The sequence below is a fragment of the Spea bombifrons genome, chromosome 6 (assembly GCF_027358695.1).
Source record: "Spea bombifrons isolate aSpeBom1 chromosome 6, aSpeBom1.2.pri, whole genome shotgun sequence".
Lineage (NCBI taxonomy): Eukaryota > Metazoa > Chordata > Amphibia > Anura > Pelobatidae > Spea > Spea bombifrons.
In genome coordinates this window covers 23,238,602-23,258,647 of record NC_071092.1, presented here as the reverse complement: position 1 = coordinate 23,258,647, position 20,046 = coordinate 23,238,602, and the positions used below count along the sequence as shown (strand labels likewise).

The following is a 20,046-nucleotide window of genomic DNA, read 5'->3' as shown; positions in this document are numbered from 1 at the left end:
GTATTAAAAGAAGAATAAAAAATTCCAAGAAAAGTGCAATACATCTTCATTACACCTCTGCTTATCTTTTAAGTGAATACCTTGAGAACGGCAATGCACTGTTGCAGGTGGCAAAACGTAAATGCAATGCCAATGGTAATTTGGTCTTGTATTCCAGACCAAAGTTTCAGCATTAATGACAATGGAGGTATTAAGTGAGTTCAAATCTCAGCAGACTAAATCATTTATTAGGAAGAATGCAGATCTCATGCTATAGCCACAGCCTTATATGCAACAAACACACTTTTTTTAAATCAGATGGTAAATTCTATCTGTGGAGTTTTCGCTCTAAGGAGAGAAGTCCTGCGTGGAAACTGATAATAGAGCACTGTGGAAAACATTCTGTAAAAAAAATTCTCACTTGTGACACCTAGGAGTGAATCTAACTGGCCATAGGGCACACTGGACATTTTCATAGCTGTAACTGTATGACATAGGTATTCACTATGCATTAACTTTGGCCTTTAATTACAAACTCCAAGCTACTTTTAGGCACTATTGTTCATTTAATGAATATTGCTCCGATCTCTAACACTCAAAGGGTTAAAGAAGCAGAGCAACTCTGCCCCAACTGATCATGCTAGTCTATACGTTTGTGTGTGCTTGAAAAGACACAGTATTTTTGTGAATTTACTTATTCATTCTACTCAAGGGTAACCAGGTATACGTTAGAATAATCATATATTTGTTTAGTAATATGTTATTCTACAGCTGATGTTAAAGCAAATTTGCATATTCATATTCAATATTGCTCTAACCTGCAGCATGATCATTAATCATCCCATTGATGAGCTTCTGCAATGCATTGGAGGCAAATAAGTTAATGGCCAAGGCACAAGAACATGCCATGGTGCTTACTACAGCGACAGTTACTGTACTAAGAAAGTCATTGTTTGGTTTTTAATATTACTGCTGAAATACCTCCCCTTTGGTGCACGATGAAAAACACCACCAGTAACTACTTTAACATAGAAAACTGGCAGGAAATCAGTGCAGCTCAACAACTTTACATAACCTGCCGAGTCACCTTAATCTCCAGTTAGTGGCAAATTTCCTTTGCAGTGATGATGAAACAAAAAAGACAGAAAAAAAAACCCAGTGGGTGAAGATAATCGTACCGTTACCAGCAGTTGCAAAGTTCCAACCAACTCAGCTGCTATAAGGATTTTTAAGTAAGTAGCTATAGCGTTGAGTGTTTTCCTGGATATATTTAGGTGCATACATATGCTCGTGGGGGTCTGCAGGTGGATACTCTTGCTTGGTCCCATCAAACCAACCCCCAGTCTTTATAAGCCACCGAATGTAATTTAGATCCCTTTTGTCTTCATAGTCTCCCCACCTTGGAAAATCACCATTTTGTGCTGAGATTAATTTAAAGTATATTCCCTCGGGTGTAAAACACCAAGAGCAGTGCCAGCCAGCAAAGTGTAATGGGCTTCCCAATGACCACTGCACCAGGATGTGGCCAGTTTTATTCTCATACTGACGGAAGTTGGGCATAGTGTAGTACTCCCGCCTGCGCAAACGAATGCCATCAGTGCCATACACTGTTCGAAGCATTCCAATAGTGCAGCCGGATATCACCTCCAGTGTCCCTGGCTGCTTCCAAAAAAAGCCATATAGTGACTTGCGCATATGGAAAGCAAAGGGCTCCGTCCAACCATCATACAACTTGAGGAATAAAACCCCCTCTCTGCTTGGTATTTCATCCGCATCATCAATGATGAAGAGATCATCATCTCGAAGATTTCGTAAACGTCCAACTCCATTTCTGGTGAGGAATGTTCGTAGGTAGTCATCTGCAATCCACCCATCTTGTTTACCTCCCTCTGGAAAGTGGTTTAAGAAAACATAGACCACCTTAGATTTGATGTAATCAAAAGTGCCATTAAGAAGCATCTGACGAAATAAAAGTGGCCTTGATTCCCCATATGCAGTAAAATTTGATTCACACACTAGGAAGACGTCAACAACTCCTGCCAGCTCGTGGAATCGTGCCTCCAGGAGATCAAACTCATGGTTGATATTGATAGCATTGATTACACGCCGTGGTTTCTGACGAGGTGTCAACCTGTCCTTAGTGGGTAGGTTGGAATGTTGGACAACAGTTGGCACCCCACAGCTGGGCCCGTGCCAGCCTGGCAAACATACGCATTCAACCCACTTCCTGCGCCACTGTGTTTGTTGCATCTGTTGACCTCGTACAACGCCTGTCCTTCGTGGAGAAGTGCGTTCTGGTTTTTCTGAAGGTGAGCGGTCCAGGGATTTTGTACCTGGTTTAAAACATACACCACCAGATTTGGTGCGCACAAAATACTCTGTTGTGTCTTCTTCCAATACAAACTCGGTCAAATGTATGTCATCTATGTTATGGTGTTCACCTTGTCCTGAAGGAAGTGGATTTGGCAGGTGATGGTTATGATGAGGTGGACGATAATAGGCAGGAGTACGCAGGATCTGAGTACCATCCTCATCCCTCAGCACAAGCTGTGGTATCAAAGGGCGAGACTCCCAGAAGAAGCCAGAGATAAGGTTGGGGCTTAAAGACACCAATTCCCGAGACAGTGAGACATAGGACAGGGCCTTCAAGAAGTGGAGAACTGAGATTACACACAGTCCAGCCATGCAAAGCAGCAGGAACATCTTGTGCCACCTCATCTTCATCCTGTTCATAAAAAACAAACAAAAAACAAAGAGTATTAACATACATGAAATCATGTACTGAGATTGATTGAAATGTAATTTTCAAATAATGAATAATAAAACAGTTATATTCAATATTTAGAGGAGGACCTAAAGCTCCTTGCTTAGTTCATGTTCATTTGGGGTAAAAATATCCTCTGTCTGTTTCACAGATTACCAACAGTATGGCGCTGCAATTACTGAACAGACAAGTGTAACATTCTACAGACAAACTCTATTTTAAACTAAATCAGTACCAAAGATACGTAATGTGTTGTCTGATGAGAAAAATCTGGCCATTGTCACTGTCCTAATACCATACATAGTGTAAAACCACTGTAAACATTTTCAAGCATTTACTGTTCTTTTATATGCATGGAAATATCCCCTGACATTATATTCATAAAACAGTCTAACCTAAACCATCTGTAAAGTTAGCTAAAGATCATGGGAACTACAGTTTCCAGCTATTGTAAAACACTAGCAACTAAAATCTACATAAATTGGGTAGGGCTGGCAATATTCAACCTTGGAACAATCCGTGTCCATGCCAAAAATATGTCAGCCCCAAAGCAAAATGTTCACGGGCTATGCCTATCCACCGCACACCAAAAAAGAGCTTCATAGTTTAAAAGCCCTTTCCTGAAGCTCTTAAGAACCTTAACACACTATTGTAGGTTCAATATTTATTGGATATTTGTGAAACAGTTGGGATTATTCATTAAAGGGAGAACTGGCAAGACAATTTTGGTTGACGAATTATGAATGACAAAAACTGTCAGGTTTCTCTAGTAAGGTGTATTAGCCCTGTATAGTGTATAAGTCAATGGGGGATGAGACTAAAAAAAATTAACTATACATTATTCAGGGCCAGCCAAGCAATTCTTGCAGGAGCAGTACACTAGGGCTGTAGAACTAATCTGACAACTCTCCCTTGAGTGAATAGACAATTTTATGTCTAGATAAAAGTAGAAGCCCAAAAGAAGTGTAGTTGCTCCCCTGTCCCCCTTGGAAGAACATTTTTTTCTCTCATTCACACTTGGAGAACCAATATACTGAGATAAAGAATAAGTAATACATGAAATAAAGAAGGAACCACCAACTAATACAGCAATTATATATGAAATGCAGTACATCTTGGGGTACACAACTTGCCCATGACTCACTATTTGGTGAATAAACCCCACTATGTAAAATTGCTCAACTACACAAACACATCACAGTTACACAACAAGTTAAAGATCTTCACATGCAAACACGAACTGGGCAGGCCTCCATAAACTTTACAAATTGCTCAAATACCAGAAGCTCGTAAACAAAATATTACCTCTCGCTGGCCAAAAGTGTGACACGGTTTCCCTGAGCCACAAACATGATATTCAAAAATGATGCAGGTGAAAGGGGGCAAATTAACACAATAATTCCTCAACACATCAGAGCCCAGCTACCTGGGGAAGTGGGATTGATTAAACGGAGTAATCTACATGTGTGCAGTGGAATTGCAAACCACTTACTGGGTGAGTCAGTAGTACAGCAATGGTAAGAAAACCCAGCTTTGCAAGTGGATTTTGCAACAACAGAACAGTTGCTGAGCCATCAAAAGGAAATACATTTAAAGCATATATATATCCAGTCGACTAGCCTAAATTCATTTAATGCTACATGTTCTGTGCTTCAAATCATCATAAATCATATATATATATATATATATATATATATATATATATATATATATAGCCTTAAAAAAGATAAAATAGATTTTGACGTAACCCTGCAGGATACATTTTCCATAACCCCCAGTGTGTTCTCCACTTAACTTTTTCCAAGGGCAGGGATAAGGCATTACAGGGCAATGCTGAAAGCATTAAGAAATCAATTAATCTTTGAGGAGCATTTAATAGAGAGATACGGAACGTGATTCAAGCCATTTACTTCAAAACATTTTGAAACAAGTTAATCTGTATACACCAGATAGGTGAGCCTTCTGACAAGCTTTCCAAAAAAAAAAAAAATACAGCAAAGCACCATGGAAACTGTTTAACCCCTTAATCCCCCAGATGAAACATATATGCCACTTAATACCGCTGTAATTAATTGGATTTAAAAAAAATGATCTTGATTGTTCTGCAGTGGTTGTTTTTACCTATATATTTATGGTTAGCGCGTGAAAAAAAATTACAAATATGATCAATTTTATAAAATATTTTATTTTGCTCTGACACTCTGCCTTTACAATTGCCTGTACTACTGATTCAGTGAGAATAAAAAGTTGCAATTGTGCCTCTTGTTGTCATGTATAAAAAGTGTCTAGATAACTGTACACATCAGAAACAGGAAGTCCAAGAGGATTTTGAAATATAGCTTCCTAGCGGCAATGAAGGTTCCCTTTAAAAGCTTATAAACAGGATTCATTTGAAATATATACTTTTCAAAAGTGTCCACTTTCTGTTGTTTAGGCCACAATACACAAAATGTTATTCAGGGATTGTAAATATTTATAAAGGTCCAAGCCTTTCTTCATTATGCTTTGAGTACGTGCACAATTGAAAGGGTCATTCTGCATGTGTAATCTCACCAGGCTCTGACATGGACATATGCCATTTCAAATGTCCAAAATGTAATCTACAAGTCTCCAATCGATTAAAAATGGTCCTTTCGAAAAATATTTTCTTGAACATTCTCCATATTGTTACATGCTACATACTTTATATTGTATCATAAAAACTGTTTGCTCAAGAGCAATATTTGGACATTTTGTTTGATTTGGCACAGGTCTGCAATATCGCATGTTTATATAAACATTGGGAAAGAGCGATAGTGAAACTACCATGCAATTCAACTGCCGAATATTTGTTTTTGCATAGATAAATAAAAATGCTATCATTAAGGTTGTATTTCCACTGAAATCAGGTAGACAAAACAGGAGAAAATGCCCCAAACTCTGTTACAGCAGAGGTGAGGCTACTAAACAAACAACCCCACTCTTAATCATACTGCCTTGTGGTAAATAATAAAATGGTGCCCAGATTCCCGTCTGTGTTGTTTCCATTGAGATCACCAGTTATATCTGCATATGGAATCTCCATGGGTTTTGTGGTTCATGTTCTTGGTGTAGACTTTAGATACTTCTGGTTTCATCACATGGCCCGCAAGGCTAACATAATATGGGGCAGGCCATCAAACACATCACAGCTCTGAAGATTACAACCTAACCACAGCCCCAATATACATATTCAAAAATATTTATCTTGTATTTTCTGTTTGCCAATGCCATTATTTATTCCCCCATCAGTGTTTGCCGCTTACCCTACATCCCTGCTCGCCCCCTCCGATCCACACATATGTCTCTTCTCTCATTACCCAAAGTGCGCACAAAATCCGGCTCCAATGCATTCTGCCATGCTGCTCCCACATTCTGGAACTCTCTACCACTGTCAGAGAGGCTCCATCTTTAGAGACTTTAAAAAAAGACTTAAAACCCATCTTTTCTCCCAATCCTTCAGATAATTCACTCTTTCTCGTATTCATATACCTGTAAAGTGCTTTGAGTCCTATTGGGAGAAAAGCGCTATATAAATACTTGTTGTTGTTGTTGTTGTTGTATCTTCAATTCAACCTCCTTTACAGGTTCTGGATACACACCGGGTTAATAAATCTAGGACCGTTGGAATACATTCTCAGTACTCCAGGTCATCAAAGAGTCCATCACGACAGAAATCCATACTGCATTGTAAATTATGGGGGGCTCTTCTAAATTGGGACAGAATGTTTGGAACATTTGTGACAGTAAAAGAAAGCATTGTATATGGTTTGACACATCCAATAAACACATCTGTAACATTTAAAGGACCAGGTTTGGGTCCAGAGAAGACTCAACTCGGACTTCCTGAAGAACTTCCAACAGTCACTGGAGACGAAAAGCCTTATAATCCAAGACTTCCAACATAAACACAGTTTGATGCATGTATACATTTTATCCAAATGCTTGCAATTTAGAATGACGTTTAAAACCATATTAATTTGATCACAGACAATACTCCTCCTGGTCTTGGCATAGGTCTAATCAACCTAGGTCATACCATACCATTGCCACAGGGCCCATTTAATTAGCACCACTAAAAATAAGTTATACATGATGTTTCTAACAAATACACAAGGTGCCGTTACAGCAGAAATAGAACCGCAGACTAGATGGGGCAAATGGTTTTTATCTGCTGTCAAATTCTAATCCCCAACTTCCTTCCTGAACAGAAAAATATGCTTTTCTGAAGCTCAGGTTTTGTATTTTTAGGTTGGAAGATACCATTCTTGGATGTTCTCTGTTCCAGGGCTATTAGAAGAACTTGTAAAGCATGGTCTGCAACGTGCACTGAAGGACAACCTTGTCCTGCTTTATCACAGTATTATAAAATATTACATTTCCACGGTAACAGTTGTGTTTTAACAGCATTCACTGTTTCAGACATTTAGACACGTAGACTATCTTTCTTTACGTAATAATGTTAATCTTATTGTGCATCTTGAAGGAAAAACATTGGAAGTACAGTTATTTGAATTAAACTGTAATATGACTACAGGGCCTATCACATAATGATTAATGGCTAGGACCTGTGAGTAAAACTGATTACTTATACGTTGATGAATCACTGCTTAACCCCATCAGGACCAGGACTATTTTACATTACAGGGCAAGAACAATTTACATGTTTTTACCATGTATCAGTGTCACTGTAATTTCATTCCTTCTGAATACCTGTACCCACACAAATTATATATTATTATAACACAAATGGGGCTTTTCTTTATATATTCATATATGTAACACATTACTTTGTATGAAAAACATTTTTCTAAACACATTTAAAAATATATATATTTTTCACCATTTAGAAAAAAATATATTTCTGCAAATTGGAAAAAATATCCAAAATAGATTAAGTAACTTGTTCTGATTTAGAAAACAACCTATTTGTCTAGGATGTTGATCTATTTTGGTAGTTTAGAGGGTTAAAAGGCATTTCATGGGGCACAGTGGCATATAGGGGGTATAAGGCATTTCTGGGGCAGATGTGCATAACTGGGGGGGCAAGTTGGAAAATAGAAGGAAATAAAACCAAAATATTTTTCTCAATCATAGCTTTTATTAAAAAAAATTGTTTACATGAATTAACATTTACTGGTAAAACTTTTTTCCTATAGGGTCGTCTTATATTCAGGCTTTTTCTTTTTTTTCCTAAATTAATATTCAGATTTGGGGGGTCGTCTTATAATCAGGGTCGTTTTATAATCGAGCAAATATCTCCTATAACAGAAGCATTTAGGAGACAGCGGATCACGGAGTAGCTTTATTGCCAGACTTAAAAAAATGCAAAAATACTCAGTTTAATAACAGAACATAGGTTACGTATAAGCTGATGCAGCATGTGCTGGTATTAGGTCATTGACAACAGTGTAATGATTAAACCAAGTACAACATATATTCACTTTGACATCAGTTGTTTAAGGAGGGAGCCTTTAGAAGTTATGACTTCTACATCTACCACAATGTATCATATAGAGTAATAAGCTCCACACAGTGTTTAACACTCTTTCTCTTCATTACAGTCTATAAACTATAAAGTTTCCTATTTTTGTTATCTTTTAAGATGTTCTGCTGGCCTTTCTAGGTGACCAACTGCAACAATAAGACAAATGGGAACACAAGATTTGGAGGTTTGCAGCCTTTTTTTCACAAAAAATTGTGTATAAAACCAGCTTGCACATAAATGATTAACAAAGCACCCTAGTGAATATATCTAAAGGTAAAGGGTTAGGAGATAATGTAATGGAGTACTGTTAGTGAATAGTTATAGTGTTCGGTGTGGCTAGATCTAAGAGTTGTGTGAGGATGATGGTAGCAGCAGCCAGAAAAGTCCAGCTAGACTTCTGGTTCCTGTTACAGTTATTACAAATATGAATGACTCTGAAAGCCATCAAGCTGCAAAGCTAACTGACAGCAACTGACCTGTAAGCACCTTTGACTTCCAGATCAGTGGTGTTGACCAAACATATGACATCTGCCCTGCAATACAAGGGAAGCGTTTCCTTTAATGCTGGGCAGTGTTTTACTGTGTCAGATTTCATTTTAATGCAATCTGGCACTGGAAGGGTTGCAGCTCTATAAAGCAATTGTGCAGCATAAAAGTAAGTAAGCAGTGTGAGGGAAGCATTTCATTACATTCAGTGCATCATTTTTATATATTTAAAACATTCTTGTAAGAGGATAGAGGGTAAAAGTGGCACCCCATATGAAATATGTGCTTGTCTTCTGGGGTCCACCTTTTCAACAATGTATCACAATTCCCTCACGGTTTAGACTCTACCACCTCTCTATCAGCCTCTCAGTAAAGAAACTACAAAGCTACATTTACTAAACATGTAGGAAAGAGTAGCATGTTACTTGACTACGTGCCCTGGGAGTTGAATCACTGACCACTCTGTCACAATATAGTTCTCATTCTTTGTTTCCTGTTACAGTCTTTTGAAATAGACTTCATGATGATGCAAGTACAAGAAAAATACATTCATTCATGTGGCAAAAGGAGAGATTAATGATGACTTGTATCTATCTGGCATTCCACAAATAATAAAAAATAAAAAAAAAATAAAAAAACTGGCCATGCCAAACTTGATCCAATACAGAGGGTTCTTTCAATGTATATGCAAATATATTTACAGAACATAACATAGAATGGTGTCCTGAAAAAACATTTGCACCATGAATAATTGTTTTCCCCCCATGCCTAGACTTGCACCTCAGTTGTGTACTGCAACCTTCTACCCATCCAAGTGTTTTGAGTAACTAAGTAAGATAAAGTCTAGTTTAGATACACTTTTCCTGTTCATTCTAAACCATACACTAATGTACACTTACCCTTGTTTTGCTGTACATACATCTTTTAAACAAGAATATAGCAATTCAAATGTGTGGATTATACATACCTAAGACGTATCTGCTGTATATCTAGCTCCCAGTTTGACTCCAAAATGCCGTGCAATATGTTTTTTTTCCTCTAGAAAATTCTTTCTAAATGTACTGTTCCACACACGAGAATTTCTGTCATCAGGGCAGTTTTGTTCATTTTCAGAAGTATGACAGCAAACTAGTTTGTTTTTAGTTGCTTAAAACGTAATGACAGACAGGAGGAAAAAAAATATCCTTACATTTTACAATGGATAAGGACTTTGGCAAGTAAAACGTTGTATAGCCTCAAAAGGGTTCAAAAGGCAACCAGATAAACTAAAGGTTTAAAGGTTCCGACGCTTATAACAACCAAGCTGATCAAAATAGGTTAGGTATTAGATAATATGACATTAATCATGTATGATTTTTTGCACATTTAAACCAAGATCAGCCATAGAAGTAATACATAAAATTGACCAAGTTACACAGATTGATCCAAAACTAGTATCACTTTAAAATTAATGTATAAACAAAATATGGAATATATTAAAGTTCATTTAATTAAGCTTTTTTAAAAATTATACTCATTTTAGGAAAGGCATCCAGATAAAGAACCAAAGTACGTTGCTTTTAGATTCTGTACCCACTTTTAATAGTTAAAAAAGCGTATTACAAAGTTTGCCCATTTTAAGGCTAAAAATAATGAAGGGAAAAACACCGAAACACATGGATCTGGATACAGAATGCCTTTGTGGGTTCTGCACTTTTTTCATAAAGAAGTACAAACTAAAATTTCTATCTAAAATGTAATCAAATTGTTTTTTCAAGAACAGCTATATTGGTGAGAGGGTTGATCTTGCATCGGATAGTGAAACAGACCCTTCAGACAGTAGGGGGAAATTCCAGGGAAAAAAAAGCAACTAATGTAAGCTTTAGTTTAAACAGGTCCAGCCCTACAATGGAGCCGACTGGGGCAATTGCCCCAGGCGGCACTTTTGAAGGGGCGGCACTTTGCCGCCCCAAGCGCTTTTTTTTTAAGCGGTGCTCTGCCACGGTGCCGGCTTGTAATGCTGAGCGCCGGAAGTGACGTCAATTTACGGCGCTCAGCATTACAAGCCGGCACCGTGGCAGAGCAGGGAGACTCGCCGCAGGACTGTTAAAGGGTAAGTACCGGGGGGGGGTTAGGGTAGATAATGGTGTTGGAGAAGTTTAAAATGCCGCCCCCCGGCGTCGGCGGGGGGGGCGGCATTTTAAACTTCGCCCCAGGTAGCATTAAGTCTTGGGCCGGCCCTGAGTTTAAAATATACTGTGGTGTTAGTGTTTATCACACAGAGTATACACGGTATACAGAGACATACCACAGAATGGTAACTCTTAAAGGGACCCTCATTTCTTCTTCTTATACCCCTCTTTTCTAGGAGCTCAGAATATTTGCTTGGAATGGGTGATATCACAATATTCTACAGCCCTATAAAGTTATTAAAAGTTATCAACAAGCCAAATAAAAAGTTTCTTTAAAACCGCACCTGGCAACAAGGCTATCTGAAATGTTGGGTTTTATGTAGACGGACACAATAATTATCACTACTTTTATCATAAGTAATTATGGTGAATTTGCCATTCAATTCATTCAGATATTTTGACACTGAAGTTGTGTAGTATAATAATAATAAAAAAGAAAACATGGTGAGTAGTGTGCCCTTTTTTTCTATTGCTTTGTTATTATTAGAAAGCGTATGACATCATTTAGAAGCCGGTTAATATAAGAAAGTTCTGTGAATAATGTCACCCTGATTGTTTGCTTGTAGAGGGGACTCATAAGATCCCTGCCCAGAGCTCTCTACAAACAAGTGTTGGAGCCGACTGACAGTAAGTATATCATGCACTGAAAATAGGTGGTGGGAAGGCAAACACATATGGGGATATTGCAGAAACCCCAAATGACTTTGGAAGGGAGACACAATGTAAATTTAAAGGGACCACCCAGCTATCCTATGCATTAAAAACGCATATAACGTCTGGAGATCCAGCACAGGTGCCCACTTCACATTATTTCATTACCTTTACACTGATGCTCTGTAGCCCATCTGTAGATTTACACATCGGGTCTACATCTCTTATTGGGCAAAACCTCATAGGTGTCTTCTTCTGATGGAGACATCTGATGTATGGGATACGTAATGCACATAAAATCCAAGCTTCCTTCTGAAACCATGATGGATGTAAAGAAACGCCTGCATTGTTTAGGTCCTCCAAACATGGATACACAGAACACATGACACATACAAAGGGAAGTATAGCTATGTTTGAGAACAATGGAAGGCAAGGCTTAAAATTGGCATTTATGAGTCAACTGAAGAGTGCTCAGAAGGCAGGGTGACGATCAGGAGCATACAGTCAGTACAGCATACATGGGGCACAGCCTCAGATGTCACAGTTTTTGATCACGTCCTGGACACACTCGTTCCAACAAGGTTGAGTTAAAATCCATTATGTTTTAATAGAAAGAAGGATTTCAGAAACACAGAATCAGTGCAAATCCTCTTAAAGCGGAGACATTTACCTAAGCAACATGACATTTTTTTTTGGTCACGCAGACACCTACCAACAATTCCAAACCAAATAACTGCCTTTTAAATAATAAAATAAATAAGGTCTCATTTTTAATACCTTCTTTCATGTGTTGTTTGGGTGCAAGGATGTGAATGCTTATGCTTGCTTGCTCTCTGTCACAGCTGTTGTTCATTTTAATCCTTGCCAGCTTTGCAGGCATTTAGAAGATGACTTCTGTGCTGGATCAATGGCGCTGGCTATTGGGTATATGCCTGCTGATTCTCTAATGGTTTCTGCATGACTTATGGTGAAGCGTGCCTGAACATGCTATGTTTAGATTCGCATTCAAAGGATCTTGAAAATCCTTGACATTGTGATTATTTCATGCAATATGCTTCCTCTCCCACCCATTGTCAGAATTCTTTTTGTTTTGGTGCTTAGTTGCCCATTGGCTGCTGCAGTCATAATCATCCCGCAATAAATTGAAACACTAAGATCACAGACTACTCTTTGAAGCACCAAAGGCTCCACTTAATAATCATATTTATTACCCAATGAGAGATGATTGCTCAAGCGAAGAGCATATGTTTGCGTATTTCAATTGCTAAATAGGAATTAGTACATTCAGATGCTTAATTCTTGGCTCCCATGTGAAACAGGAGTGGCATAAAATACTAGGGAGGAAATGTAGTCACCCCAAGTAAGAGTAAAATGCATTTGCCTTTGTTTCTAATTTTGTAATCAATATACCGTATTGGCTCGGATATAGGCCGCCCCCGTATATAGGCCGCACCCTAAAAGTTTGGTGCTTTTTTAAAGAAAAAGTTTTTTTCTTTAAAAAAGCACCAAAAAAAACATGCTGCCACTCTGTCCCCCCCCCGAGATATGCTGCCACTGTCCTCCCTCCCCGAGATATGCTGCCGCTGTCCTCCCTCCCCGAGATATGCTGCCGCTGTCCTCCCTCCCCGAGATATGCTGCCGCTGTCCTCCCTCCCCGCGATCCGCTGCCCTCCCTCCCCGAGATCCGCTGCCCTCCCTCCCCGAGATCCGCTGCCGCTGTCCTCCCTCCCCGCGATACGCTGCCGCTGTCCTCCCTCCCCGCGATACGCTGCCGCTGTCCTCCCTCCCCGCGATACGCTGCCGCTGTCCTCCCTCCCCGCGATACGCTGCCGCTGTCCTCCTCTGCCCCCCCTCCTCGACTTACCGGAGCAGACTCCCGGGTGTCTTGCGGCGCCGGCGAGGGACATCTACGCAATACGCGTATGCAACTTCCGGTACCGGTACCGGAAGTTGCATGCGCGTATTGCGTAAATGTCTCCCGCCGGCCCCGCAAGACACCCGGGAGTCTGCTCCGGTAAGTCGGGGGTGGGCAGAGGTAAAACGCTTAGATAACCTCCCGTGCCGGTACTCCCCCCCGTGGGAAGTGCTGGCAGGGGAGGCTGTCTGAGCGTATCAGACAGTAGGATGCAGGTCCCCTGCACCGCTGCGGGGGATCTGTATCCTAACCCCGCTGCCTGCCCGGCGCCCGGGACTGCATGTCCCGGGCGTCGGGCGCTAGACCCCGAATATAGGCCGCACCCCCACTTTAAAAACTTAAAGTGGGGGAAAAAAGTGCGGCCTATATTCGAGCCAATACGGTAATAGTTTTTGAGAAGTTATGTGAGAATGTGAGTGTCTTTATTGTGTTAAATATAACTAAATACTCCAGATGTTGCTTACGTGACACGAGGAACCCACTTTTCTCCAAAGCATTCTTCCACCCCAACACTCGTCCTTGAACCGATCAAGGACACTGGGCGTGAGATAGGTCAGACTTCTAGTTCCTAAAGAAGGATGTTTCCTCTTAAAGAGGGAACATTATGAAGAATGTCATTTTCTCTCAATCTTCGTAAAGATTTTTTGTTTTGTTACTTCATTTTAAATTAATTACACGGAAAATGATTACAGAGATAAATATCCGGTAAGTTTGTATTATAAAATAAAAGAAATTGATTTAGACTTATTTCGATTGTTTGCTAAGCAACAGTCCATATTTATAATGATAAGAATACATTTTTTTAACCCCTTAATGACAAAGCCCGTACATGTACGGCCTCAAAATGCATTGTTTTTAATGGGTTTAGGGACCGCCCATTGTCCTTAAGGGGTTAAAAATGCATCTCCTGACCTACAAAATATGGAATGAAAAGAATGTGTTCAGAATAAATAATGTCTCTGGCATTCTGATATATGCTTTCACGATCCCTAAATCCCTTGACATCCACCTGTTCTCTCTCTTCTGTGACTTTTTTCGCCCTCTTTAGATGGAAAATACCATGTCCCTCTTTTTTTTTGGTTAAGTATTGAAAAACACCTAATGTATAAAAGACTAAACCTACAGAAGTTTAAGCGTTTATATAAAAGATATTCAAATTAACAATATTGCCTTCTAATGAGGTTTAGAAAAGACACAAAAGAGTTAGTTGTTTATGTATCGAAAGGTTCCTTGGTTGCTGTCTTTTTTCTTCCTGTTGATGTCACAGTGTCTTTCAATGATGTCATCCTTCCCTCAAGTTATGTTTTATTTATTTTATTTGTTATCTGTTAATCGCCTCTTCCTCGCTTTGCATCTGCTGCTAAATTTACTCTCATTGAATGAATTCATTTCACATGCAGAACAGTTTGATCTGGCTTAAAAACGTCCTCTACATTTTAGGCCAAACTACAGCTACACAGACTGTGGCATTTTCTTTACAAGAAAGACAATGAATGCCGTATATTATACCGCAAAGAGGAGAGACTCTAGTAAAAAAAAAAATGATTAACCTGCGTATATATATTACCTCAAGGTCTAGGGAGCTATGGAAACCAGATATAACCTGGCCACTATGTAGTTAATTATCTGCCTATTTTGACATACACACATTGAATCTAAATATAATTTAAACAGAACCTGTCTTGCAATATAAAGTAGGCTAAAAGGTCTAAAAAAAAAAAGCAGCACATCACGCCCAATCTAAAGACATTAAAGAACGGATGAGAAACAAAGCCGCTGACAAATATCAGTCCGGGAAAGGTTACAAAGTCATTGGACTCTAGTGTACAGCGATTAATCTTCCATGGAGTGGCCGGCCAAAAGGGACCCTGCTGACCAAAAGGGACACAATAGCTTGTTTTACATTAGCCAAAAAAACCATTTTGCTGACCCCCAAGAACTTTTAGGAGCATATTCTGAGTCCAAAGTGAGACTTTTTGGAAAGCATTGCCCCATTATATCTAGGATAAAGCTAACATAGCATTCCACAATAAGAACATCGCGCCAACAGTCAAACACCATGGTATGTGGCTGTTTCAGGCCGGGGCTACTTGCCATAATTGATGTTTCAATTTTCCATCAGCTTCTAACTTTACAGGACATCCAGTGTTTGCTTTTTTTGCTCACTGTTTTTTTTAGGCAAATCTAATCTCTACTTGTTTCTCAGTTATTGTTTCTTAACAATGTTCATTTATCGTAAAATGTTTTACTGTGTATTTTATAGGCTCGCTTTATTTTTTTAAACGGCTCTAATCTCAGTCTGCTAGGTAAAACTGACAAAGCCTTATTAAGCCTTACCATATCAAGGTATTCAATTAAATGAATGGGTCTTAATCCTCTCCTAGGCCATCTGATTATTGAAGGTCTAAGAAGACTGAACTAAAAGGGGAAATCCCATTAAAAAATAAACATTCTCCTCTTTAACCCCTTTGTCAGTGGACTGTTTTTTAACTTTGTACCCTTCGTGACAATGGCCATTTTCACATTTCTGCAGTATTTGTACTTCCACACAAAAAAAGAAAAAAAAATATATTGTTTTTTTCCAGGACAAAAAAGGGCTTTCTTTAGATACCTTTAATTTGATCATATCATATAATTTATTATAAAAAAAATGTAACATTTTCAGATTTTTAAAAAAAATATATTTTACTCATCCACAAAAACTACTAAATAGATTCTAATATTATTTTTTTTTGAGGGGGGGCAACAAATACAAGTAGCATATTGCTATTTTATAAGGGTGTAAATGCTTCCTTACAGTCTACATAATTATTATGTACTTTTTTAATGTATATTTCTAGCATGAGGGGCATGAGGTGTTTGGGCACCTAATTTTTTATTTTATTTTCACATTTTTTTTAACATTTTCTTGGAACTGGATGGTTCCTCTTATGGCAACATCACTATAGTCTTTATTATTTTATGTTATTACATTTTTATATATATATATATATATATATTTTTTTTTTAGATATATTTTTAATATTTGTACATTTTTTTAAAAAGAGTGATCAGTGATCCGTTACCCTGCATTGGTGAACGCTTGTTGCCTTTTAATATGGCGCATGTGATCGATCTGAAGAAGAGGGACCCTCTTAATCTACCCTGCGGCAAATCCCCTGCATCCCCTTGTTCCTCTGGCAATACGCATGTCCCATCTGGGGGTGCTTTTCATGTCGCTTTGCCCAGGTGCTTATGTTCCATGCCATTGCTCTGGATTTTCCATAGCTGTATATTTGTTATTTGTAAACACTATTTCATGGTTGTATTCAGTGTATGTAGGATTTGAGAAAAGTGGCAGTTCGGCTTTAAAGTGACTTCATAAAGCAATCTGCACAATCATGTCTGGGCGCTGGGTGTGGCAGCAACATAATACTTAATAATCTAAAATGGTAAGGAACAGGAAAGTAGATAAGTACAATAAAAGGCATGAAGTCCAGTATACAATAGGGTTGTTCAGCTTCGACACGTACAACATTTTATTATTTCATATGTCTGATTTTGTTGAAATTCTTTTCAATGTCATGCTGATCGTACTTCCTTCTCAGGATAAAGTAATATTTACACGACCTTCGTATCAAGTGCAAAGTCTGTTTATGGCAACAGCCACTCAGAGACCGGACAAAAGAAGAGAAAGAGGTGATGTGATAGAAACATTTAAATACTTAAAGGGATTTAGCAAAGTACACAAGGGAAGTTTAGTTCATACAAGGAGAGATGTCTAGAGGGTCTATGGTTTTCAATGTAATGTAAGAAAGTTTTACTTTACTGAGAGGGGGGGCAGATAAATGTAATAGCCTCCCATCAAAAGTGGTAGAGGCTAATACATTAAGGGAATTTAAACATGCGCAGGATATGCATAAAGCTATCCCGATTTTAAGACAAGATAGAGGACTGTTTGAGGTCTGAGTCTTTACAGCAGGAAAAATGGGCAGACTAGATTGGCTGAATGGTTCTTATGTACCATCCATTTTTATGTTTTTTTTATACGCAACATAGATTGATTACTGTCTTCTCTCTAGGTAAAAAAATGGGACAGCTCTAGGAGGATATCGTTAAAAATAAATCAGTTACTTGGAATGCTTATGTTTGAATTTTTCTCTATAATACAAATACAGACATTTAAAATAGATGTCTCCTCGGGCAAATAAACAGATGTTGCGTGATTGACTCTAAAATGTGACTACCCTAAATATCCGATTATGCCAGCATTTAATACACCTAAACAATATTAAGTATGCAACGAAACGAATCTTCTGATGCAAATAAATCTCAGAGGAGCCCTGGTGCAGCCAATGGGAAAGTATACCCATGGCTTAATACAATATATTTTACTATAATTTGTTATAGGTGATTGGATTGTCGCTACTCCTCTGGGTGCTACATTTTGAATTGGGTTGAGCTAAGCTTTAGATGTGGTTGGCAGCAAATGTACCGTATATTGTTATTCACTTATGGGAAGGGCTCACTCGATCTGGGTACATGACAACTTATGTTCAAAAGACTCATATCATTCTATTACAGGGAGTCCATTAGAGTTATAGCTATATGCTGTCATAGCCACAAATATATAAGGGAAACGATATTTAGCTAACACGTTTTAGCTGTTATCAGCATCAGAGGGCATAGAGATAAAGGTGTATAAAAATACATAACACTTAAACATATATATAACTACTTTTCATACAAGACACGCATATTTATGCATAACACAGAGGGTTTATTTTTTTACACATTGTGTATAATATGCCGTAATTACCTCTATCAGACACGCAATCCATGTTTGTGAGTTACAGTTTTTCTTAAATCACTAAAAATCAATACTCACCATAAGGTCTAATGTTGCATCTTCCATTATTAACTGCTATTTCCTAAACTAAATAGACATCAGATCTGAAGTACTTTCTTTGCAAGACATGAATACATCCAAGCATGTATGCAACAATCCAGTGTATTTCTGGTTGCTAACGGCCACAGGGGGGGATTTAAAATTTGATATTACTGCAGTAACTAGTACAAAAGGTAATTTTAAGGAGGAGTGCCAGAGGGGGGGGCGTAACTAGAAACCACAGGGCCCTGGTGCAAAAATTCACCTAGGCCCCCCAACTTTAACACACTCCATCTCACCCCACTTATACATCCGTCCTCACACACACAAGTAACCATCCATGCTCACACACTGTGCGGTCCAGGTCGGAAGGGCCCTTTCTAAACAATTTTATACAGGTACAAGGAGACAGGAATAAGACCCCTGTAGTTACGCCAGTGAGGAGTGCGCTTCTGATCATTTTAACTTGTGTATAACGAATATTCCTCTTATTGCTCCCAATGGTGGTCTTTGAAAGATTATTGCAGAGCGCATGTACAATCAGGACAGCTTTAGGGACGGTATGAAGACATTTTAGAATCTTGTAAACTTGGTTGCTTTGTGCCTTTTTCCCAGGACACATAATAGTATTTCCCATGATTCAGATGTGGGCTAATCTTCAACAGTGAGAAATCCATTATTCTCAATAGTTCAATGCGGATCGGAGATTTGACTGCATGTCCTACTCCCCAAAGAGACACCCATAGAGGTGTTCAGCATCAATGTTCAAATATTTTATTTAACAAAGCCGTTCATAAAGAGTAGAGGGGAACCCATTACCCAATAAAAGTAAGGCATTGATCTCAAATCTAAATTTAGCAGTAAGTATAAACATCCATTATCCTTTTTGTTAATTATTTGAATAATATTACTGTTAATAAAATACATACATCTGGGCCATGTTAAGAAACACATGCACCCTATTGGTAATAATGCATTTTTGTAGCTAGTTTGGTGTACATGTTGTTAATGAAGAGCTGTGTCTCATGCAGTACGTCCTGAAATCTAACACTGTAGAGCATAGTCTGACATTTGGCAACACGTCATACACACTGCACCAGATGCAACACGCCATGCCAGCTCCTCCAGTCTCCTCCACACCTATACACTTTATAATACCTCTACATTCTCAAGGGCAAGATGGAAAACGCAGGAGAAACACTGCATTATAGGAACAAATTAATCTTCTTCCTGCCATGTCCATCCAATTGTTCTGGCCAGTAATTGTCCATTACATACATTTTCCTCTGCTGTCCTAACTCACTGTTATACAATATCTTGCAAACACTATTCAAGAATCTCTTCGAGCATACCTCTTGTGTGTCCCTATTTAGAAAGGACAGTCACCCAAATCCCTCTGTCCTTTTTCCTCCCCTGATGTCCTTCTTTTCTAGGAGCTCAGAATGTTGCTGGGTATATCACACTGTTTTACAACACTAAAAATAACAATAATGTGAATACAAACAGCAGAAAATGTGTTATTCACATAAATAGCAATCAGGAAGTCACAATATTACCATACCTGGGAACTCACCAGGTTTGACCCGGAGATTGCCGGGTGAGCGCTGCTCCTCTAGCTATCCAGGTCGGGGAGCGAGGTCTTGACACGCCCCGCTCCCCACCCATTTTTTCATTTAAATGGGGGTGTTTCCCGCTGCCATCAGCCGG

At 38.7% G+C, this 20,046-nt stretch overlaps 1 protein-coding gene across 1 annotated transcript in view; it reads right to left on the bottom strand.

Moving 5' to 3' along the window:
* Positions 1-207: 207 nt before the first annotated feature.
* Positions 208-20,046, bottom strand: part of MGAT3 (beta-1,4-mannosyl-glycoprotein 4-beta-N-acetylglucosaminyltransferase) — a 32,502-nt gene continuing 12,663 nt past the window's right edge. The window contains exon 2 of the mRNA XM_053469501.1: positions 208-2,704. Within this exon, the coding sequence (XP_053325476.1) occupies positions 1,189-2,703 (1,515 nt within the window). The 5' untranslated portion in view covers position 2,704 and the 3' untranslated portion in view covers positions 208-1,188. The remainder of the gene's footprint in view (positions 2,705-20,046) is intronic.